Below are 25,354 nucleotides of genomic sequence, written 5' to 3'. Positions count from 1 at the left end.
TTATTTACAAATGTGTAATACTTTGACCACATAATGATCATCTGTTTTATCAATTACTCAACCCGTGTGACTTTGAATTCTCCAAGAAACATTTCTTGTCTGCTTCACATTGAACACAGAATCGAGAAATGGAGACAGGTCTATTAATGAATTGAAGTAAATAGGGATCGGTTTAACAATAGTAAAACTATATCAAAACATATGTTTACAATGTCTTACACAGCTAATTCATGATAATCATATCATCAAAGTCTTTTTTTCGATATAGTTTTGCTAATGTTCCAAGTTGTTGAGGATTTTCTTTCAGCTGTTTGTTTTTTCTCTCATTGTGAGGGCATGCACGTTTTCTTCAATCATTGAATAATTGATAGAAAAGATGATTTTGTGGGTGTGGGTATTGCTCCATTATGCCTTACAGTTGGCGAGCTGAAGTCTTGTCTGCTCTTTCTGTTGGCTCGAAGTGGCTCGGGTTTTGGATTTGATATAGGTCAACTTCTTTGGTTCCATCCCACCTGGAAAACACAGGATTAAACTAACTTCAGAGGTTTTCTCAGCAATCACACTCTATTCTCTGATATGTCAAGTACAGGACTCAAATGTGGAGTTAGGAGAATAGAGTGACACTGACAGGCCAACATCCAACATCTTCAAAGTCAAACCAGACTTCTGAATCAAAGTGGCAGGAGATCTGAACACCAAGGAGCATTGGCTCACATCTTGAAAGATGACTAATTTGTACTTCTGACCTTTAAGAGACAACAGCCTTCCTGAACTGAAACACTGAGAAAGAAACCAAAGTGTTGTTTGCTGGATATTGAGTTAATGTGGAGATAAATAACATTGAACAGCTAAAAGTGTTCATGGTGTGTGCGAAGAAGTGTCCCTCGGGAGATGTGGGGTTTGCAATTTAAACTGCTTAGGAATAACATTGCAATTGTACATCTAAAGAGTTGTCATGTTATCATATGTAGCCTTTACTAAAAACCAAAAACAGGAGGTACAAGGATTTAAGTCAAGGTGGCAAAAACGAGCACATCGGACTAATTAGCTTACTATAAGCTGGTATCTGAGTTAGGCTAATGTTAGCGGCTCTGTCCGGCTATTATTTACGGTGGCCCTGAAGTGCAAGTCAGAACAGCATTTCACAAAACACCACAGAATTTCAGAAAACACTACAGCATTTCACAAAACGCTACAGCATTTCAGGAAACACCACAGCATTTCAACTTATACGGAAAGGGTATTCCTTTAGGGAGAACACTTCTTGTTTGTGATTGGACAGAGCCAGCCAGAGAAGCACTGCTGTGATTGGTTGTTTTTGCTCCCAGTCAAGAAATTACGCTTCGTGATTGGTCACTGGTCAGCACCCGACAGCGCAACATGTCCCAACACATCAGCCATTAGCTGTTAGCACTCAGAGCTCACATCTCCTCATATCTGTTCAGAAACTGGACACAAGTTAAACATGAACAAACCACAGACTGTGTCATGGTGAATACAGTCGCTGCTTCATGTATGTCTGTATGACGTATGTCTGTGAGTGTGGACGGAGCAGCTACAGGTTGGTTTATCCTGATGGATCCGATCTCCATTCAGAAAACACGCATTTTAAAAGCTTTTTCGCCTGCCGTCTGTCTGCACCACAGCATTAATTCATTGTTTTTAATAACCGGTATCAGTATGCTGTTACTTCGGCATTATTTTTGAAACGTGTATTACAATTAAATCACGGTAACATACACTGAACAAAAATATAAACGCAACACTTTTGTTTTTGCTCCCATTTTTCATGAGATGAACTCAAAGATCTAAAACATTTTCTATAAACACAAAATAACCATTTCTCTCAAATATTGTTCACAAATCTGAAAAAATCTGTGATAGTGAGCACTTCTCCTTTGCCGAGATAATCCATCCCACCTCACAGGTGTGGCATATCAAGATGCTGATTAGACAGCATGATTATTGCACAGGTGTGCCTTAGGCTAGCCACAATAAAAGGCCACTCTGAAACGTGCAGTTTTGCTTTATTGGGGGGTCTGGGGGGGTCCGAAAACCAGTCAGTATCTGGTGTGAGGGGTAGGATTAGGGTTAGGGGTAGGATTAGGGTTAGGGTAATGTTGTGAATTGAGTGGCCTGTGTTCGTCGTCCATATCATACGCCTGCCCATACCATAACCCCACCACCACAATGGGCCACTCAATTCACAACATTACCCTAACCCTATCCCTAACCCTAATCCTACCCCTCACACCAGATACAGACTGGTTTTCGGACCCCCCCAATAAAGCAAAACTGCACGTTTCAGAGTGGCCTTTTATTGTGGCCAGCCTAAGGCACACCTGTGCAATAATCATGCTGTCTAATCAGCATCTTGATATGCCACACCTGTGAGGTAGGATGGATTATCTCGGCAAAGGAGAAGTGCTCACTATCACAGATTTTTTCAGATTTGTGAACAATATTTGAGACAAATGGTTATTTTGTGTATATAGAAAATGTTTTAGATCTTTGAGTTCATCTCATGAAAAATGGGAGCAAAAACAAAAGTGTTGCGTTTATATTTTTGTTCAGTGTATGTTCATTTTGTTGTAGTTTGTATCTACCAAAGTATTTGCATGGATATAAGCCCCGCCCCCTCTCCAGCGCATCTTGTTTGAATGACAGGAGTTAACACAGCTGCGGTGAAACCTGAAACTCGAGCGATTAGAGCGATGCGAATATTCGGGGCTTATATCCATTGTAAGGGGCTGAGAGGCAGGGTAGTGGGAGGCACCTACATTCTCAACCCTCCTTCAATTAGCAGTATTGGGAGCAGGTGTGGAGACCTCACACCTGGTGCTAATCACTCCCTCAAGGGAGACAAAGCACACAGAGTTGCTCAGTTGTGTGTGGCACATGAAGGGAGCAGGAGGCTCCCAGTGTAAGGAAACGTTTTTGTAAACTGGTAAGTCGGTTAGCAACCCGGCTACATTAGCCTTTGTTTAATGGAAGGTATTTTTGGAGTTTGATAGCAATAAAGCCTTTTTTGGATTTGAACACTGCCTCTGTCGTGATTGCTGCACTACCACTTTCCTCTTTATCTGCCCAGTCCTGTTACACCATGTAAATACTATGGTAGACTATAACAAAATGAACATATGTGACCGTGATTTAATTGTAATACACGTTTCAAAATGATGCAGAAGAAACAACATACTGATACTAGTTAGTAAAAACCATGAATTAATGCTTAGACAAGTCTGCAGACAGACGGCAGGCGAAAAACCTTTAAAATGCGTGTTTTCTGAATGGAGATCGGATCCATCAGGATAAACTAACTGCTCCGTCCACACTCACAACAACGGCCTATACAGACATAAATAAAGCTGTGACTGTATTCACCATGACACAGACAGTCTGTGGTTTGTACTTGAGAGCTGTGAGCTCTGAGTGCTAACAGCTAACGGCTGATGTTTCGGGACATGTTGCGCTGTCGGGTGCTGACCAATCACGAAGCGTAATTTCATGACTGGCAGCAAAAACAACCAATCCCAGCAGTGCTTCTCTGGCTGGCTCTGTCCAATCACATTCAAGAAGTGTTCTCCCTAAAGGAATACCCTTTCCGTATAAGTTGAAATGCTGTGGCATTTTCTGAAATGCTGTAGTGTTTTCTGAAATGCCGTGGTGTTTTCTGAAATGCTGTAGTATTTTCTGAAATGCAGAAAACACTACAGCATTTCAGAAAACACTACAGCATTTTCTGAAATGCTGTGGTGTTTTCTGAAATGCTGTAGTGTTTTCTGAAATACTGTGGTGTTTCCTGAAATGTTTTGACTTGCACTTCAGGGCCACCATACTTTTATTATATTAGATGAACCTAACCCTGATAGATTGCGTTGTTTTCAATACTGCTTATGCACCGTGTTAGACTGGAAAGCTTGACAGGCGTAAAAGCTTCTTTTTTTTCTGTGCGTATATGTTATGTTTGGCGGAGAACCCTCCCCTCTGAACCACCAAACATAAAATACATGTTGGCACATGTGATAAGCATAATGAGCAGGCCTGTCAGTGTGGAGGCTCAGGTTATTGGAATGATCAATGCTGCTTCCGGTAGTCTATTACGTGTGGATATATATATAAACATATGTGCTCCTTGAAGTGACACACTTGTTAAACTAAAGCAGGAAGCGTGAAAGCAGTGGATGTTCGTGAAATGAATTTTGTGAGAATGCCTCTTAAACATCTCCTTGATGGATACATGAATAATGAACACCCAAGCATAACTTTCACTGAATATGTCCTTATTGGAAAGGGTTTTCAGAAGCAGCATATACACTGAGCAAAACCCCACTTTAAAACTAGGGAGAAAAAGGTTCCTATTTCTGATTGGCTGGGCGGATTGCAAACCACGCCCCGTAAAACACCCACAAAGTTTTGTGAAGCCGCCATTTTATTATCCTCGCATTAGCATTATTAGCATTAGCCCAGCGCAGAAACGCAGAGACTAACTTATGGCAACACAAAATAAAACATGGGAGCGGTGGAGATGAGGAGGTGTCGGCATTTTGGCGATTTACTCGGAAGGCTTCAGTAGAAGCTGCTGGGAGTCCCAGCAGCTTCTACTGAAGCCTGTCCCCAACTCCGGGGACTTCCGGCCGGGGACTTTGGGCGGCAGTATACGCCGTGAATTGGTTTGCGGCCTGCCAGTATAAGCCCAAAGCAGAAGAAGAAGAAGAAGAAGTGACGTCAGTGGCTTCATTTGCCTAATCCTCCCTCAGGGACTTATTCCGGTGTGAACGCGATCTGTACTTAGTTCATGAGAACTAAAGAGTTTTGATGAACTAAAGTGGGAAAAGTACCTATAGTAACTACAGTGGGAAAAGAAACCTATAGTATCTAAAGTTTCACCTCGAGATGTTTGTGTTTTTGATGTACTTTTACTGCCAGATTTGCAGATTTGATGATGCTCACAATCTAGCATCATGTTGTTGGTTTTTAATAGAGGTTGGTGTCCAGAAACATCACAAGCAGCAACATAGGGGCAGCAGGGTGTCTGCAGAGACCCACACACTATGCATTCTTTTTAGGAAAATCCTACTCCTTGCCTTAGGAGACCTTTTCACATTCAACTGTTGTCATTACTTTAGACAATTAGAATGTTTTACATTCATTTTAGTTTAGTTTAAGTTACTTTGCATTTGTTAGTTAGTGTTATTTAGTTTATGGTTATTTTTGTATATATGTTCATTTCAATTTTTGTAAATATAGTTTTAGTTGCCATACGAAAATATTTTCCACTGCCTAATTTTTGTTTATAAAAATAACCATTCTCCAGAAAACTAGTAGGAGAATCCCCTTGAAGCGTCCTCTGGACCCCTGCAGTCCACACTAGGGGCGTTACTGTACCTGGGGGGGGTCTGGGCAGCCTGCTCTGGGTATCACACACACTGGAACACGTCACAATGGGTTGAGACTGGGGTTGGATGGGCTGGAGGAAGGCCACAGTGGGGAAAGGCACTGAGTGGATATGGGTCATGGAGGAGCTGGAGAAGGAGTGTGGCCCCCCTGCATGGCCGCTGTCCTTAAAACCGGAGGGTATTCTCCAGCGGGGTAAAGGGGAAGGAGACACATCCTTGCTGGAGGAGCCGGGGATACTGGGAGGACTGAGGGACTGGTCTGGGGTTGAAGAGGACTTAGGGAGGAGTTGCAGGATGGAGGAGAAGAAGGAGCAGGATTCAGGAAGGGGGATGGTCCCGATCCCACTGTCCAACGTCCGCATCTTGCAGCCTGAGCCTGGGCACAGGGAGCACAGCGAAGCGGCTCAGGAGAGAGAGGGAAACAACAGAAATGACACAGCAGGGTAACCATGGTTGAAGTGGAGCTAAAGGAACCTTTAAAATATACTAACACAAAATAATAATAGTTGGTTACTAATCTATATCTTGTGCTGTAACTCTGCTGTTGTCTTCAGGAAATATGTGTGTAAAGATGTTCCACGTGAATAATCGATTTTTACTCACTCTGATAAATAAAGTCCTTGAAATGAAAACTGAAGATTTGAATCAGTGAAAGAGGGGCTCTCTCTGCGGGACTATGTGATTGTTTTTCTGCCATGCCTCCTTCTGATTCCTGCCACATTATCCTCTGTTCACAGCTGATTCCAGTGATGTGTTTCATTCATGTTTGAAGCAGACATCCAACAGATGGTCAGTCTGTTCTCTTATTTATTCTCCACTCACTTGGCAATAGTTTCCTATTGTCCTAATGACTCAGCTCATTACCACATACTAGGGGTGTAACGGTTCACAAACATTTCGGTTCGGTACGTACCTCGGTTTTTAGGTCACGGTTCGGTTCGGTACGTTTTCGGTACAGCAGAAAAAATTATCACAAAACAACATATTTTTTTTTAATTATTATTAAACTGTGAATAATGTATTCACTCAAATAAATACAAAATATAATAAATAAACATTAAGGTGCAGCATTTCGATGAACTGAAATAATCTGTATTTGAACTTTACTGTACTAGTACTCACAAAACATAAACTATTAGTTTTGGGTTTTTAATTATTATTAAACTGAATATTCACTCAAATAAATGCAAAATATAATAAAATAAACATTAAGGTGCAGCTTTTCGATGAACTGAAATAATCTGTATTTGAACTGTACTGTACTAGTACCTAAGCAGCCAGCTTGACATTATGACTTGCTTGTCATTGTATTTTCATGTTGTTTAAAGAAAGATGAACTTGTCCACATTGCTTGCCGAAAGGGCAGATCTGCTGGCACTAGCAATGTCTCCTGCTGTGGAGAACACCCTCTCGCTAGGGACAGAGGTAGCAGATACAGCCAGGTAGCGCTTTGCTACCATGGCAACATAAGGATATTTGGCGTTTGTAATAGCTTTGGCTCGGTCTGAACTCTCTGCGAGTGGTGGAGGCTTACATGCTAGCGGGAGTTGGGTTTGCACTTCAGTCTTTTGGTACCGGTGATATTCACGTTCGGGTGATGCCTTTTCAAATGAGTGTGCAGGTTTGATGTATTGCCAGCCGCGTAACCAATGTTAGTTGAACAATGCCGACAAACAGCTTTGGTTCGGTCCACCTGTCTCTGTCTGTCATCCTTGTACGTAACTGCGAAATCAAAATGTTCCCAAACCGGAGACTTCAATGATGCTGGAGGATTTTCGAGCTCAACTTTATCTGCGTTCGCCATTTCGACAGTTCCTCAAATTACTGACTACATTTGAACGCATCCCTGTGACCAGCTCGTCCAATGAAATGACTTGCTCGCTCTGACGCGTTGATCACAATGGGAGCAAATTACTCTGAATGCTGCGACGCAGCACCTGAGATTACTTCCAAGAAATTGTTCACGTTCTCAATTTTTTACGTTTAACGTTATATTCGTTCGGTACACTTCGGTACACATGTGTACCGAACCGAAGGGCCCGTACCGAATAATTTCGGTACGGGTACGTGTACCGTTACACCCCTACCACATACACATAGCTCTGTCACGCAGCATGACTCGGCCACTCTCAAATCCAGCCCACTTGAACCACTGCTTTCGACTACAGATGGGTGAGTACTTAGTAGCATGCATTGATCACACTGTGAATATGAAATGTGAGAAATGCCATATGAAATGAAACTTAAATACACTTCAAATGTGTGTATTTGTATTAGCAACACATCAAACACAACTGTCAAACACAAGCGGTCATGTTTTATGTGATGTTTCTCAACATCAATGAAAAAGTCTGACATAGAGCCTGCAGAACTACAATTAGAGTTACTCTGATAAAACTACAGCTCTGCATTTCAAATATGTGATGTGTAATTCACATTGCTGTTCAGCAACTTTAAAAACCCAGCAGAAATAATAAAAAAACAAGATGGATCACAGCAGCCATCTATCTGAATCTAAATAAGAAAAGATATCACTAGCTGTTCATGTTTAATATGAACCTGCAGGCGTCTCAGCAGGAGAAGGCAGCAGCTGCTCCCCTCGTGCTCCCATGAGACTTCACGCCCCTCTTAATTTCTACAGCATTCTTCTTTGTCTTCACTTCTTGCAGTTTCAAGATGGATTGCTCAAAATAATTGAGTTTTTCCAAATGTGTGAAATTACCAGAGAATTAGGATAGTGGTAACAAGTTATGAATAAAGTTAAAGGTGTTTTTTGTCATGGAAATGTATTCCTACTCTTTTACTTAAGTAAAATAATCAAGATCACGTGTGTAAGAACAACATTTTAATAACATCTTTACAGATGCCATGTATAAAGATAACTGTAAGTTAAGCAGCACTTACGCAGCACAAGTGTCTGTTTTTAACTGTCGTAAACAAGAACAATGAATTGAATTGAGAAGACATAGAACAGACGTTATTGATTAGTTTGGTTAGTTGGAAGGTAAGGAGCGCTGTGAAACAGTGTTCCCTGAACGCAGCATCACACAGGCTGAGCAGTGATTGGTTTAAACAAACATTGAACATGTGTGAGCTTCTCATCCTTCCCCTGTCGTACCAAGCTCAATCAATAACTGTCTCCATGTCCCAAGTCAACACTGCAGTATTATCTTCTGGTGTTGCATATGGCCAGTGTAGAGTGGTTTGAAAGCTGGTACAGTAGGACCATAGAGAAATAAGGTAAACTAACCTGGGCTGGTATCAGCTGGCAGGACACAAAGCGACAGCGTGTTGTGAATACAGATTCAGCCTTAAGCATCGAAACCTTTGCAGGTATGTTTCTAAGCTGTTCAAAGCACCTTTAGATGAGCAACTGTTAAGTCTGACATTAGCATTTTGTGCTGCAGGCTCATTGATAGAGCTTATGGTCCAACACAAGACGTGTCCATTACTATAGATGAGAAGAAGACCTTAGCTAAGAAGCTAATGCGGGTTGAGAGGTGTCACTGCTGCCCGGCCGCCAGTCAGTGCACCCATCAGCCTGCATGAAACGGTGACAACGCGGATTCATCTATTTGAAATGACTCTTTTGATATGGTACATGCAAATGATTATTTGCTCATTTAGGGCGGGCAACGATGTTCTGAAGGGTGCCATCATTGCACCAGAACATATAAACTATCAATGTCTCCTCTTTCGAGATTCAAGTAGTTGAACTTTAAAACAGAAGAGAAGAAGAATAAGTTAGTTTTATATCATTATTATAATTTCATTATAGGTTTCCGTTTTTCTCACCTTATTTTAAAGCATCACGTTTAAAAGTACTTGTTCAACTCAGCACGAAGCCCATCACGTTTCTGCTCAGTCTGATGGTTAATCAGCTCCCAGCGGGGGGGGGCAGTTCATTCACTCTTGGAGCGTGCTTAGCCGGTGCAGTGCTGACATTTTAATGAAGTGATTAACCCCTGAGGGCAGTCCCCCGCCGGTATGAACACGCTTGCTATTTCCAGCGCCTTGCTGATGGTGTCACTCTGACCAATAACGTGTCAGCAGTGTCTGTCAACAGCCCTTTACCTTTACCTGAGCAATGTGGAGAGTTTATCTGCTGCTGCTTTAATTTAGCAAATGGCCGCAATGACATCAGGAGCACCTAAAGTTGTACTTCCTGTCTAGCTTCCCTCGATGGCTGAGCTCTGATATTCCTTTATTTTCCTTACAGATTTCCCACAAAGATTACAGCGGTGCTAATTATACGATGGCAGTGGCTCAGTCATATGGAGTGTGGACTAGCACTTGAAGAGGTCCCAGTCCACCTCCTGCCATGCCGTGGTGCCCTTGAGCAAGGCACCGGATAACCCCCCACCCCCCAACTCCCATTGCATCCCGGGCGCTGTGCAATAGCTGCCCACTGCCCCTGGTACTAGGATGGGTTAAACGCAGAGAACACATGTCACTGTGTGTGCTGTGCTCTGCATGTGTGACCATGTCATCCCTCCCATTCTGTGGTGGATGTGTTGATGTGGTAAAAGTCCCAAAGATGGTTGTTTCATTGAGAATTGTTACTAAGGCTCACCCTTATAACCCCTCTTCTTTATCCACATAAAGTCCAATGTGTATGAATTTATGAACAGACTAAATCTGCGTCCCTATTTCGATCATGTTGATAGTTTATTTTTCAGTATGAACAAATGATCCATTGCTTCAAATGTGGCTTTTTCCTCAGGTAAAGGACATTTCACAGTACTTTACACTAAAGGAGATAAGAAGGTTAGCATTGAAGCACCTTTCTAGGGCTGGCGTCACACTGTCCCGACATTGACACCAGATGGACACATGAATATGGAATTGTGAATTTCGCACGAAGATGGCCCCGAACTTGGTCAACAGCCAAGCAACAGCCGAAGCAAGTACGATGCCTACAAAAGGCCACACGATGGCACCCGAACCACACACAAAGGCATGTTGTTTCCATAGCAACAACAACGTCCTGTCAACAGCGTAAACTTGCCTTCAAAATAAAAGCATCTAAATGGAAGTTAACCTAAATTACATTTAAGACATACAACTGCAACGAAAGTAACAACAACAATGTAATATCCTTTTCAGTTTCACAGAACACAAATTGGGTTATTTACATAATGTTTACATGATTTTGTTGTGCAATAAAACAACCAGAGAAGCGATCGGCAAGGAAACATAGCACACCGTGTCCTCATGCTCCTGTTTCACCTGCTTGATACAGGTATCATCACTGCTACTGATTGTCGATAGAGCAGGTCACAAATAGTAAGAAATGACAAGGACTGACTGAGGAAGATGCTCTGAGGCTGGCCTCTTATATGTCTACGTCACCATGACACATGGGAAATGCTTGAGCTACTCAAATTCGGCTGTCTTTGCCGACATCGTGGTCCCATCTCGATGTCATCGTACTATAACACAATGGCTACACGACGGCATTGCGAGGGCTTCACGTAGTCGTGTTGCCTTCCTAAGACAATCGGGCAGCTTCTTGTTCCCTTCGTATTGTCTTCGTGAAGCGAAAAATGCCCGATGGCACCGATGATCACACAAGTGACGGTTTTGCTTGATGTATTGGGTGGCATGTCTCTTCTGCCTGGGCCCCCAGAGTGTCTTGGGACGCCACTGCCGACGGCGACGAGACGGCGTACAGAGAGGAGTTCGAAACCCTGACATCTTGGTGCCAGGATAACAACCTCCATCTCAACGTCAGCAAAACCAAGGAGCTGACTGTGGATTACAGGAAGCAGCAGGGAGAGGGACACGCCCCCATCGCCATCAATGGGACTACGTGGAGAGAGTCAGCAGCTTCAGGTTCCTCTGTGTCCTCATCACTGAGGACCTGACATGGACTCATCACTGAGGATCTACAGGTGCTCCATAGAGAGGATCCTGACCTTCTACAGGTGCACCATAGAGAGGATCCTGACCTTCTACAGGTGCACCATAGAGAGTGTCCTGACCTTCTACAGGTGCTCCATAGAGAGCATCCTGACCTTCTACAGGTGCTCCATAGAGAGGATCCTGACCTTCTACAGGTGCTCCATAGAGAGTGTCCTGACCTTCTACAGGTGCACCATAGAGAGGATCCTGACCTTCTACAGGTGCTCCATAGAGAGCATCCTGACCTTCTACAGGTGCACCATAGAGAGTGTCCTGACCTTCTACAGGTGCTCCATAGAGAGGACCCTGACCTTCTACAGGTGCACCATAGAGAGGATCCTGACCTTCTACAGGTGCTCCATAGAGAGGATCCTGACCTTCTACAGGTGCTCCATAGAGAGTGTCCTGACCTTCTACAGGTGCACCATAGAGAGGATCCTGACCTTCTACAGGTGCTCCATAGAGAGCATCCTGACCTTCTACAGGTGCACCATAGAGAGTGTCCTGACCTTCTACAGGTGCTCCATAGAGAGGACCCTGACCTTCTACAGGTGCACCATAGAGAGGATCCTGACCTTCTACAGGTGCTCCATAGAGAGCATCCTGACCTTCTACAGGTGCTCCATAGAGAGGATCCTGACCTTCTACAGGTGCTCCATAGAGAGCATCCTGACCTTCTACAGGTGCACCATAGAGAGCATCCTCACTGGCTGCATCACGGCCTGGTACGGCAGCTGCTCCGCCCTCAATCATAAGGCTTTTCAGAGGGGGGTGAAACTGCAGAGAACATCACCAGGACGGAGCTGCCCTCCATGGAGGACCTCTACTCCCAGCGGCTCAGGAAGAAAGCCCTCAGGATGATCAAAGACCCCATCACCCCAGCCACAAACTGTTCTGTCTGCTGCCGTCTGGCTGGCGGTACCGCAGCATCCGGACTAAAGCCACCAGACTCAGAGACAGTTTCATCCCACACTTTTGAAAGAACATCCATAATATTCATCTGGCTGCAACTTACAAATTATTTGTCTAATATATCATATTCCAATCACTATTTCCCTATTTTACTATTTTCTTTTTTGTATTACTTGCACTACTTTTTCAGATGTTTCTGTTTTATTGTGTTGCACTGTTGTGACCTAAGATTTTCATCGACATAACTACACACGTACGTATGACAAATAAAAGCCTTGAACCTTGATCCTATGACTACACACTCTAGAGAACCCCTCCCACCCCCTCCCTGCAGAGCTCGTGGAGATGAGGAGCACACTCAGCCTCAGCCTCATCCCTCCTCGACACAGCACCAAGCGCCTCGTGCAATAAGTCAACTATGTGACACAAACTGGACATAAATACATACCGTTTCCACACATTCATGTAAATATATCTATGACCCAATATGTATATATGCTCATTTTAATTCATTTCTTATTTCATAGTTTTTCATCATTTACATCTTTATCTTTGATTTTATCTTTAATTGTGTTAACCTGAGAGAATCTGCGCTGTCCTGTTTTTCCTCCTCACCCTGTTGCTGTTTGAACGACTGAACTTCCCCACAGGGATTAATAAAGGTCCACCTGATCTCATCTCATCTGTAGAAACAAAGCCTTCCAACAATAACCCCCCCCCCCTGCAATGTGACACTTCCATTTCTGCCCCCTGTTTTATGTCTTTATGTTTTCTCCTTATATGTTTCTTGTTAAGCGACCTAATTAAAGGTTAATGAAAGGCGCTATATAAATTCAAGCTATTATTATTATTATAATCGGAAGTCAGTGCTGGACCAACCCATTCTATCTTCACCCATCACTGTGGTCCACACAAACACGAATGGAAGTAGCCTGAACCCCAAATGGATCATTCCAATTCAACGAGGATTGGAACGACCCTTTGGCACATTGCCAGTGCGTCTGAAGATGATGATCAGAGATACAATATCTCCATTCAGGCACTCTGTGTGAAATACAACCACGGTGAAATGGTTGGATTTGCCCTATTTCAAACTGCCACCCAAATAATAAACAAATGTAGAGGTAGAACAAATCAAATGAACACACATATGGAGGAAAAAGCACACCCTTCTGCATGTTTGTTCGGCTGCTTAAAGCATATTCATCATGTTATGACTTACACGTATCTTTATATTTGGTCTTCACTTCTTCCTGCAAACTGTAAAATGGTAAGCACAGATAAACCTTAAGGCTAGCATGCTAAAATTGACAGAGCTAACATTGCTGGCTTAGTAAGTTGTGTCTTTCAGGGGATCCAACACTTCTCATGAACTGAAAGGAATGTTTTGAAGTCTGACACAGAGAATAGAATAGAAGAATCTGACCTATCACAGCATCCTGGTTGGAGCTCTTCACTGTGGATCCATTGTCATTAGCGGCTCTAATGTTCACCACCTGCATCTTGAATTTGTAGGAGGAAAGACAAGAAGTTACATACATGTTCATTCATACTTCTACATGTCAAGTATCATTGTTTGTTTCTCAGTTTCAATGCCAACCCAGGTCGGCGACACATCAATTGTTTGTCAGGTTCCCTCATTTGATTGGCCCTGTACGTGCTCTGTATTACTCAATTGTTAGTGGTCCTCTTCAGATGCCTTTATATACACAGTGTAACAGGTTGTTAACTTCTAAAAGTCATCACGTACATACACAGACTACAGCATATTGCGTCTGCCTATACCTGAAAGCTGATGGTTGACTTGTCAACACTTCTTGTTGTTAACCACCAACTATGTGCAATATGTGCAATATCTATATATATATATATATATGCCGTTAATAACTGCGATATATACCTGGCTGCTAAATCCTCAGAACTGTTACAGGATGTGTTTTTTGTAAATTGTGTAACTTTTTTCATTATATTTGTTTTTAATCTTTAATATCTTGTTTTATGCATGCTACTTAGGTAGCACTAAGCTGTCTTTAGTTTTGTTCTGCTGTAACAATGTACATTTCCCCTCTGTGGGACTAATTAAGGTATTCTGATTCTGATGATATTTTCTTTGGATAAAAAAATGGGCGCTAATGGTTACACAATCAACAGAGTGATACAATGTAAAGATTTTGAAATAAGGTTTGGTAACTAAATCCCAAAAGGATGAAACTGTGTGTAACACAATGTGAGGGACAGATGGTGGAATTAGCCTGACGTGCATCTTAGTTGTTAAGACAGTCGTGTAGTGTTTGTTTGTTTTCATTTGATTCCACTTTATTTCTTTCCTTTCAGTTTTGGGAAAAGTGCATTTCCAAAATAATATCTTCCTTTTCTCTGGGTATGTTTTAGTTTTTGATGCTTCTTTCTGGAGCAATTGCAGTAATGTCATATTACTCTAACAAACATGCTTTACATACAACAGGGTTTGTATACAATTTCATATGAATACATTTTGTGATTAAAACTAAAACTAATAAAATAACTGCCCATTTTGTATTAGGTAAGGATTTGATTTACCTTCGGGTCCCCAATGATGTCAGTGTGTCCTTGTATCTCACTCAGGGACATTCCTGGGCAGGGCGTTGAGATGCATGCCCGAACTGCATCATGAGACTCTCTTATCCCCACAGAGCTGAAAGACAACGCGTTGTTACAGATCGCTACAGAGGTCCTCTGAGTCAACATGCCCGCAATGATTCAGCTGAAAAATGACCTTACGTCTCTATAACCCTCTGTGTTACATGTATCTCAACTGGTCCCTGGGCTATGGGGACGGACAGAGTCAAAGAGTACTTGATAACAATGACAGAAGGCATCAGAGACCATAGATGACGTAGTTATAAATGAGCTATGAAGACGTCTGCTGAAACACAACATACTGGTCCAATGTTAAGTTAGAATGTAAATGACAGGAACGATTTCAAAGAGTTATTGTACTGGTATTGTGTTAAGTACAACATAGTCACAAGATGGCATCATTACCGGTTTCATGCATTTCTTACCACTCTTTTCCATCACTCTTTCTTCTGTCTTTCTTTTTGTCAGACTTTGACTGCTTTCCTCCCAGAAGTGATGTCATCTTTTGCTCCCTCTTCTCCTCCTTTACTTTTGGTGGATCAGTCTTTTTACAGCTTGGAGCAGGAAGCTTACTCTTACGAAAACCAAACCAATTTGCCAAGGTTGAGCCAGATTTTTGCTTCACTTCTGTGGTTCTCTCCTGCTCATGAGTCTTGTGCAAGTTCTCTTCTATGCCCAGCATCACTTTTTCTTCGATTGTTGTTATCGTACTCTGCCCCTCTGGTTCTTCAGAAACTGGCTCGCCAAAGGCGCTCGAAAACTGTTGCTCAATCTGAAGGCGTCTAACTTGCTCTCGTTGGTGTTTAAGACTCTGAAGTCTTTCAGTAGAGGAGCCCAAATGTGAAGTGGTTGTCAGTCCCTCTTCAATCAAGAAATTGTTTAAAAGAGATCGGTTCATTGGACAATGGTAGCTGCTGGAGCAGCTCATACTTCCTGGAAGGACATCACTTAGAGAGTTCAAGGAGCTCCCTGAGTGTGTTTTGATCTGGGTACGGACCTTACCAGATCTGTTGAAACTTGGCCTGTCCATGTAGCGTGCACCAAAGCTCTGGCTACGAGCCTTAGCCCCATTCATGCCCATTACTGGCTTAAGGGGAGGTCTGGTTGATACAGACACAGACCGTTTAAACAGCCAACCTTCCTCATCAAATCCCCAATCCAACATCACACCGCTGTCTGAGGCAACAGGTTGAACTGGGGGTTCAGAATCCAGCGAGTTACAGCGGGTCTCAATCTTCCGCCGGACTTTATCATGAGCTCCACATTCATGTTTCATCTGGGGATCACATGTAAAAGTCTGAAAGGTATGGATACTTTTTGCAGTAGAGTTAATGTCATCTTTGTTATGTCTTCCAAAAGCTAGGAAGGTACCAGTTTCCTGTCCAGCAATAGCCTCATGAGATCTAGCATTAGCAGGAAGAGCCATTTTGACAGCATTGGAGTTGGGACCTTGATGATTATTGGCAACCCCATGGTAGTAAACATTAGAATATGCCTGAGGCAAGAATTCTGAAAGTTTTGGCTCACTAATGCTCTGTTGGGATCTCTGTAATATGCTTTGAGTTGGACATATATTGGGAGCACCATGTTCAATATGGCATATGGCAGTTCTGTCCATAGAGAGCTGGACTAACTCTGAAGACTCTCGAGCTGGGACAGGGGGCATCTTGGATGAGTTGGTAGGGTACACTCTGGCAGGAATATCCTTCGTTGACTTACCGTCAGAGCCCAATAGTCGGGCTGCATGTTGATTGTCCTTTGTAGGGTTGGATAGTTGCAGCTGTGAAATTGAAGAAATATTTGATTGTTGCTTGGTGACGTTGGATGTTGTCTTCCCAGCTGTAGAGCTTTGAGGCTGACCTGCAGATGTTGCTTTAAGTAAGCTGTCACTACTTGGCCTAAGGACGAGAGAAGTTGTTCGACCTGGGGGTGGCGGTAGGGATGGGGACCTAATTTCTGAACGGGTACTATCACAGTGCTGGTCTTTGCGTCGCTGTTTTCGTGGAGAGCAAGGTAAGTTGTCATAGATGCTCTCTTCCACCGGCTCATTGTTTGATTGAAGTCTATTGATTTGCAAAGGTGATTTATTTGGGCTCTTTGAACATTCATTATTCCCTGGAGGCTTAAATGCCTTTGAATGTTTCACAGGGGAAGCAAGCGGAGAGCGCACACTCTTTATAGACTTGGAATTTGCTGATACCGCAACTTCCTCCTCTTTCTCATCTTGACATAGGGATCCCTTGCTCGAAGAATTTGTATTGCTGAGATCTGTCCTTTTGCTAGGAACACTGAGTCCAGGAGGGTTCGACTGTCCTTTGGACCTGTGGCCCTTAATAAGCTTCTGGTGGAGAGGTGAATGTGTTTGCTTGGTTTGTTCATTCCCTCCATCCGCACTCTTGCTCCGCAGAATAAAAGCCTTTCTTGCGGAGTCACAAAGCTGAGGTTTGGGTTTCCTCTGTGAAGATTCTGAGATGGTGTGGTTCTGGTTTTCACAGCCAGCTTGACTTGCCTGGTCTCTGCAGTGAGGAACCTCCATAGAGGAGCTCCGCTGTCTGGCTACGTTCACACAGCTCAGAGCTTTCGTTGCAAAATGCTGAATAGAAGAGCTCACTTCATTCTTCCCATCTTCAACGTGTGTAAGTGCAAGTCTACCCTGTTGTTTTTTGACATGGTCAAGTCTGGATTTACGGTCAGTAGACCTTTCCTGGTTATTGTTTTTGTCACTTAACTTCATGCCTGAAGGTTTTTGTTTTTCTATTGAGTCTTTGTTTTTCTCTTCCAAATGCGTGAGGCTAGTTGGGCTCATGCCAGGTTTTACCGTGAGGTCGTCCAAAAATAAGAAGTTGTCTGTGACAGGGGAAGGAAAAGGACCAGAATCCCCTGCAAGTTTTACAGGTTCTTCTTGGAAATTGTTGTCATTATCTCTTGCTACATCCAGTTTATCCAAGCAAACAAGCTCTCTTGTTGGTTGGTCATGGGATTGACCACTTTGTAATTTAGTTGAGTCATCATCTGCATCATCAGAGTCGAGGGCAGCAGTCCCTGCTCCAGCCTTCAAAGGTTGATTTGTAGGGGCTACCTGCTTGGCAGTACTCCCTTGTTGGCCACACTTGAAACCAAATGAGTATATGCCCTCGTTGGCGATCATGCAGTCTTTGCAGTGTTGCACAGTTGCAGCTGAGGATGCCTCTTTGGAGCTGCACATCTGGAGATGCTTTAGGCCTTTCAGAATGTGGCCTTCCTTCCATCCCAGGTCTGTCTGCTCGATGGGTGCAGAGTGATTACTTGAAACTGAACCCGTGCTCATCCTTTTGTACCGGCTTGTGGCACACTGCAATACAAGACATATTTTACATAATTAATCTGACATTTACATATGGTTCGTTGTTTTTATTAAATTACCATAAAGACATAACAACGATTTTACTTTCACAAACAGCTTACAATTGAACTCAAAAGAAGAGGAAATGGAGATGATTGACACCTACCTGTTTGGAGAATCCCCGCCCCTCCGCCCAGGTGTGGGAGCCACTGGAGTATTCACTACAAGCACTGGACAGAGACAGCTCACTGCCACTGCTGCCGCTGCTGCGCGGGCAGGTGAGACTCAGCAGGCTGGGCCACCGCCCTGTAGGGACACCCGCTTTTCCATTCCTTTGGACCTCCTGGGAAATAAATAATGATATAATGAATCAACAGAAATGAAAGAAAAACTAGAGAGAAATAGATGAAGAAGCAAAAACTTTAGTCTATACAAAATGTAATGTCTTTGTTGCAGGCTAATAAAAGACTGATTTACACGACACTTGTTAGACGCTTTTATCCAAAGCGACTCACATACTCAATACTGTGGGCAATCCCCACAGGAGTACTTTGGGGTGAAGCGTCTCAGGGACACAACGACATGCTGACTGCAGCGGGGTTTGAACCTGAGACCCCCTGATCCCAACACCAAGGCTCTATCCACTGCGCCACACGCCTCCCTATATACAACTTGATTGATCAGTACTGACAAAGATTATGATTATGGCTCACATTCATACCAGTGAATTCAATGTCTGTTCATCCACCCAATTCCTGACATTATATTTTATAGATTGTCTTTGCAGTCCGAGTGATACACACATTACTCTTCTTCCTGCATTCCATTGTGGAACACTGTTGATATCAATTCACAATGACAATAATTGAACCTTGAACCAAAGATAATGTCCTATGGCTCTCCATTTGTGTCTGTCAGACATCTCAAAACGTCCCTATCCTGGATACATGTCTCTTTACAACCTAAGGCCACTTGTCAGGTGGCTTCTATTGTAAATGTTTCTCTGTTTGCAGGTGTTCCATGATAACTTATCAGGAGCCAGTCCATGAGATATAAACTGCTGGTTCTCTTCTTACAGGACTCACGCAAAATATGTTAGGGTTGAAAACGTTATGAGCGTAATGCTTTAGAGTTGGTCTACCAACTCAAAATAACCATTTACATATTGTTACTGATTCTTTACATCATCTATCACTGGCTAGAGTCTTTTAGATATATCTTCCAAAGCATTTGTGCCTGTCCATCAGAAATGACGGAGGAGAGAATAGCACACTGTTAGCTTCCTCATTGAATAGTCTTTATAATAGCATGCAGAAGTATAACTTATAGAACCTTAGTGAAACTAGATATCACAGACTATTGTCTCCAAAAAGGTCTTCAGCTGATGTGAGATACTGTTCCCAAAGAGACGTTATGACAGAGTATGATTTGAAAGTGTTTGGAAAACACTGAGTGTCCTCCTCCAACATGAGAGTAGCATGCTAACAAAGGTATCCCAACTGTAGCTGTGAACATGACAGGATGTGTGATGACCTAGAAGAGCATCAGGACTGTTTGAGGCAGGTGATAGCTATGTGATTAACATGATGATTCAGCCTCTATGGAGAGAGACATCAAGCATGCTCATTTCTGACGTGGAGCTAATCTGAAGTAAACATTGAATACTGCTTTCTATCCCTCCATCTTGTGACTGTGTGACTCCCTCTCTTGATATCAGCATGTGAAGGACACTGTGAAGGAACTAGTCTCTGTATGTGATGACTCCTTCCATTCTGGAGAGGATCACAGACACATGGATTCTGAGGCTGAAGCTCAAGCCGGGGACCAGTGATATCTTTCTAACAGTTCAAAGGTTGAAAGCCTTAAATATTTTATACATTTATAATCAAATTGTATTTGCATTAAGACTGCTTTGTTGAATCTGAAGCATGGTGATCAAGCTGCCATCAAAGGTTATTTGTTGATGGGTTCATTGTTTTCTGTAGTAGTTTTAAGGCGGTATCTACTGCAAAGGAAATAAAAAGGTTGGACTTAATTATTAGAACCAACAACCATAGATGCACAACTCCCAACAGCCTACAGCCACTTCAGCTCTTTGATTGGGTTATCCATAAACTGCATTACAAAACCACAGTGTCTCAGCTTTATCGGTCCTGATGAGCTGAGTGTGCAGTATCCAACAAGTCCTCCAACTCATACGACCAAATAGGTCGATTGTTCAGCAGCTTATTACGACCTATAGTCATGTTTGAAAGTTTAGCACCTCTAGTGGTCGTGTAAGGAACAACAATCTGCGGCAATTGCAAACGCTGCGATGTGAAATCCGAAAACATTTAAAAAAAGAAAATAATACTTTATTCCGAGTGCTCTTGCTTTTCTCTTTGAAAGACATCACATAAAGGCATTGTAATACACGGTTCGGCTGCATTACATAATACAGATCTGCCGTAATTCTTTATTTAGAGAGCCCTGATGAGAAGACCTTTGGACAAACTGGAAGAAATGCCGCCGAAACTGAATACTTGACGTGGATCATAAATATATCAACAATTAAACAACATCTTCAATTTCTCTTCACACAATACGTCTCCTTGCAGTCTCAACACTAATTCGGCTGACTTTTATATTTGATCCAATTGGTAGATAGGTTATATTTACACCATAACGGTGCACAGCTGATAGAAAGGGACTCGTTTTTAAAGATATTACTGATTTTCTTTGAATATAAGAATGTAAATACTGAGTTGAGAGAATAGTCAGGGGATTTGGGTGATGGGAGACACATCTTTGGATTCACAATTTCAATAGCTTACCATTAAGTGACAGATATACCTCAGATATTAATGTGTAGAACTACAATACTGTATGTGAAATAATATAGCAATATCCTGTACAATTATGTGAAAACATGAATAAAACTACACATCTTCAGATGTTATTGTCAGAAGTGTCCTATGATAATAATTGAAGGTTATTATGGCATTGTATAATGTGTGTTATTTGTAACATCTTCATAAAGTATAATTTATTGTGAATTGTAATTTATTGCATAATTTATTGCTAAACTTGACAGTTTTTTAAACCCAGCATTTTTTTATTGAATATGTTATATTTGATGAAAACATTTAAATATTAAGAGTAGCCTACATACACAATAAGGGGAAAGTAGAAGGTCAATGATAGAAATATAGAATAGAAAGTATCAAGAAGATACTGAAGTGATCTCTACATTAAAACAGCTAGTGGAGGACGTCCAAAGATATTAACAGGAGGATGTGCAAAACAGACACACTAATAAGGCTTTATTTAAACATTAAAGAATACTTTAAGTTAAGGTCTTCTTTTGAATAAGAAATAAACGTTGGGGTTATCCACAGATAAATATGAAGTCTGACAAAGTACTTAACGTCCAATTTATTGCATAGTTTATTTTGGGACTTGACAATCACCTTCCCTGAATTTTACTCAGGTGTAACTAAAGTCTGATTTAAGGGTTGTTTATATTTCACATCATTAATCAGAATCTGCAAAGTAACTAAAATAAATGTAGTGGAGTAAAAATACCAGGTTAACCTCTGAATTGTAGTGGAGTAGAACAAAGTAGTACATGCTGCTGTAACAAAAACATTTCCCAACTTGGGATCAATAAAGTATATCTTATCTTAAGATGATCGATGGCTACTGCCATATTTGCACAATGTGCCTCTGAACCTTGACAAGTGCATGTTTCAGGCTTATCAATTAACAACAGGAGGGGTCACAGACATACGACCAGCTGTTGAATAAAGCTCTTCTGACCTTAGCTGTCATGTGGGTATATATCAATGCTGCCCATTATGGGCACAAGCAATTTCACCCATTTATTAATTATATGTTTTACATTTGATAACCCGTTCAATTCTAGTTTTGGAAAGTCTGCCGTGGTTTCATTCCATTTCATAGAGCTGTTGACGCTCAGCGTAACCTTGTCGCACTGCCACTCCAACATCCAATCACAGGGCTTGAGGACTAATCACGGGGTTTGTCAAGCAAAGCGGATGTTCTAGTCCCAAACGATAGCTGAGGATTATGGGTAGTGTAGTGTCTTCGGCCATCCTAAACTCCCAAAAAACTATTTGTTTCTCCAAATCGAAGGTTAAAAACACAAACCCAGCTACAACGTTACCTACAGGTTCTGATAATGTTTTAAAGAAACGTTTTAATCTTATGTTCAAAGAACCTTTTTAGGATGTTTATTATTTCAAATAATGTTCCTATAAGATGACAGAAAGTTTTTTAATAAAACGTTCCTTTAATGTGATATGTTAACAAAGGTGGAACGTTTTGCCTGCAACATTCTAAGGATGTGTTTTGGACGTTGTTGGGGTAACACATTAAATAAGTTCTTTATAAAATGTTCCCTCAATGTTACATGATAACAAATGAGGAACATTCTCCAAGCAACATTCAGAGGATGTTTTCAGGATGTTATTGAGGCCTGAGATGACAGAAAGTGTTTTATAAAATGTTATATGTTAACAAAGGTGGAACGTTTTGCCTGCAACATTTTTTATTGTTGTATTATATGAATGTATGTGTAGTCAATTTTCCATTCAGTGTTTGTGTATTGGTCAACACAAGGATTTGTAGGTCATACAGCCAAAGTAGACAAGATGCAGTGTAGATCACTGAAACCTTACATTTTCAAACTTCTTTGTTGAGCCCAAACAGAAGAGTGTAAACTAACTTGTTTCCATTGTTCATAAGTTACTTTACAGAAATAATCATCTTTAATGACAGGAGAAAGGACGGTCCCAGACAACAGGGCTGCAATTGGTCAATGTCAATGTGTCAATTTAGCTGATAATTAGGTGCGTAGGCACCTTAGGCACTAAATAGTCACAGGGTGAACTTCTTTATTAAAAAGAGCAGTGTCTAATGGCTTTGGTTCATGGTTTATAGGTCTGCTGGTTTCCTTTGCAGGAAGCCCAGGCTGATAGAAAGTGCTGGCACTATGCACTGACAGCAGATTATGTTAGTTGTGGTGCCATTTCCAATCAGAGGGACCCAAAGGTGTAAAAAGGGGGTGAACCCATTTAAAAACGCATTGATCGTTTGCAAGACTGCCATGGCCAGCTCTCAAAGTCGTTAGTGTCATCTGTTAGCTATAAATAATGTGAATAGGAAATAATTGCATAAGGGAGATGGGGACTCAAATGATTTGGTCTATTCATTGATATTCACCTACTAGTTGATTATCCTTTATTTCACAGGCCACTTCTTACAATGCATGTACAGATTTATCTTGGAACTAATTACAGTCAGCATGTTGAGGGTGTCTGAGATCTGAGTGATCCAGTTTAATAAAACCCTCAGGCAGAGTGCTGCTGTGCTTAAAGTCAAGGGCATGTGATGGCGGTGGAGAGGTTTTTATTTGTTGTGCAACTTATACTTCAATGTTTTACACTTTTACACAGAATATGTTTCCTAAGGTTTTTAAATCACTGTTTAATAAGTATGGGCAGATGGTGTCAGGTGTGTATCTTATGCCTGCTTATCTTTCTTACAGTGCAGACGCTTTTCTGCTTGCTCCTGCCTCTGCTTACTTTTTATGCTGATTTTCCTATTCTTATTCTCTGAAAACTTCGAGCAGCGGCTCCTGGACATTAACCTATCACTGGGACAGTTCATTTTCGTAAATAGACGGAGGTTTTCAGCCATATTTCAGCATTTTTACGGCGACCCCAGTCTTACAGTAGCGTGGCCTAGCAACAGCTAAAGCCTGGTAGGCTACTGCATGCTATTTAGCTTAAGCTAGTTGGTAGAAAAATGCCTCCGTTCTCTACAGATGACTTCCACAAACTTCTACAGAAGATGGCCGTGCTGGAAATGAAAATGCAACGGCTGGAAGTTAACGTGGAAGTGAATGGACTATGTTGTGGGAATGACACCACTTTACCAGTGTTGCAAAATAATGGAAAAGGGTATGCTAACTCACAGCTAGTTAGCAGCTACAAGGATTCCAAGGAACAGGAGGGCTGTGTACCGGGTCATAAATCTACAAGTGGTGGTCCTCCCTGGAACTCTCTGGGTGCAAAGCCGAAGAGTAAATCATTTTCATGGGATTTGGGAGGAAGGATAACGGGCAGAGCCCAACACTCTGAAATATGTGATGCGACCGGCTGGCCTGCATTGTTATCACCCAAGAGGAGCGCCTCTTCAACCCCTAAACAGCAGTGGACAGCTGCTAAAGGGAGAATTACAAAAAATCCTCCTAAACCACCAAGTGTGCCAATCCAGAACAGATACGCTCCGCTGACCGAGAGCCGGAGATCTCTTTCTGATGACCTGGATAACCCGTCCTCTTCACACAGCAGGGTAAGGACCAATAGCTACTCCAAAAGTAAAAGGCTAGAGGGAAAGCTAACGACTGGGCCTGAAACTCTGATTGTGGGTGACTCTGCTGTAAGAGATGTTTTTACATCTCTTACAGCAGAGTCTGTGTAGTAAGAACAACACCAAAGTACTCTGTTTTCCTAAGGATACAGTCTCTGACTTGGCTGAGAAGATCCTGCATATTGGGGCTGAACATCCGACTGTGAAGAATGTGGTACTACATATTGGAACAAATGATGTTGTGAAACAACAGTCAGAAGTGCTGAAAAAAGACTTTAAATGTCTGTTGGAAACTGCCAGCTCTCTAAATGCAGAGGTGTTCATCAGTGGCCCTCTACCGCCAGTCAGAAGAGGAGTGGAGAGATTCAGCAGATTGTTTGCACTGAACACCTGGCTTTCAACTGTCTGTTCTGACCATTCTGTGCATTTTATTGACAATTTAAACTTTTTCTGGGACCGCAGACATCTTTTCAAGGCAAATGGAGTTTGCCTGAACAAGTCAGGAGTGAAATTGTTTATCTCTAACATATTCAACTGCCTGCGTCATCAATCTGTTCCCTCTGCCAAGGACAAGCGGCAAGAGGAATCAAAACAGGAGATAGACACAACACATCGCGCAGAAAACCCTGAAGAAGTATCACTGCACCGCCTGAGGAATGTTCTGATTATGGGAGACCTATGAAACACACGGAGGAGTCCCCACCGCCCGTCACCCCCCCCCCTGTCAACGCCTTTGAGGATACTCCGTTCACCCTTTCGCCCTCGCCCACCCTCCTGGAGATCGTGGAACACAAGAAGGAGATACAGAGGGCTGGCACCGATT

General features: G+C 42.2%; 1 protein-coding gene across 1 annotated transcript in view; it reads right to left on the bottom strand.

The window, feature by feature from the left end:
• The window catches only part of LOC117466473 (nck-associated protein 5-like), a 156,694-nt gene that overhangs the window by 4,897 nt on the left and 126,443 nt on the right, over nucleotides 1-25,354 (bottom strand). Inside the window, exons 8-13 of the mRNA XM_071207061.1 lie at nucleotides 18,323-18,499; nucleotides 15,260-18,165; nucleotides 14,775-14,889; nucleotides 13,642-13,717; nucleotides 5,389-5,775; nucleotides 417-512 (exon numbers count right to left, since the gene is read on the bottom strand). Coding sequence (XP_071063162.1) covers nucleotides 417-512; nucleotides 5,389-5,775; nucleotides 13,642-13,717; nucleotides 14,775-14,889; nucleotides 15,260-18,165; nucleotides 18,323-18,499 — 3,757 coding nt within the window. The remainder of the gene's footprint in view (nucleotides 1-416; nucleotides 513-5,388; nucleotides 5,776-13,641; nucleotides 13,718-14,774; nucleotides 14,890-15,259; nucleotides 18,166-18,322; nucleotides 18,500-25,354) is intronic.

Source organism: Pseudochaenichthys georgianus, chromosome 21 (assembly GCF_902827115.2).
Source record: "Pseudochaenichthys georgianus chromosome 21, fPseGeo1.2, whole genome shotgun sequence".
NCBI classification, from domain to species: Eukaryota; Metazoa; Chordata; class Actinopteri; order Perciformes; family Channichthyidae; genus Pseudochaenichthys; species Pseudochaenichthys georgianus.
The sequence above is the reverse complement of the archived record's forward strand: the minus strand, read 5'-3'. Positions and strand labels throughout refer to the sequence as shown.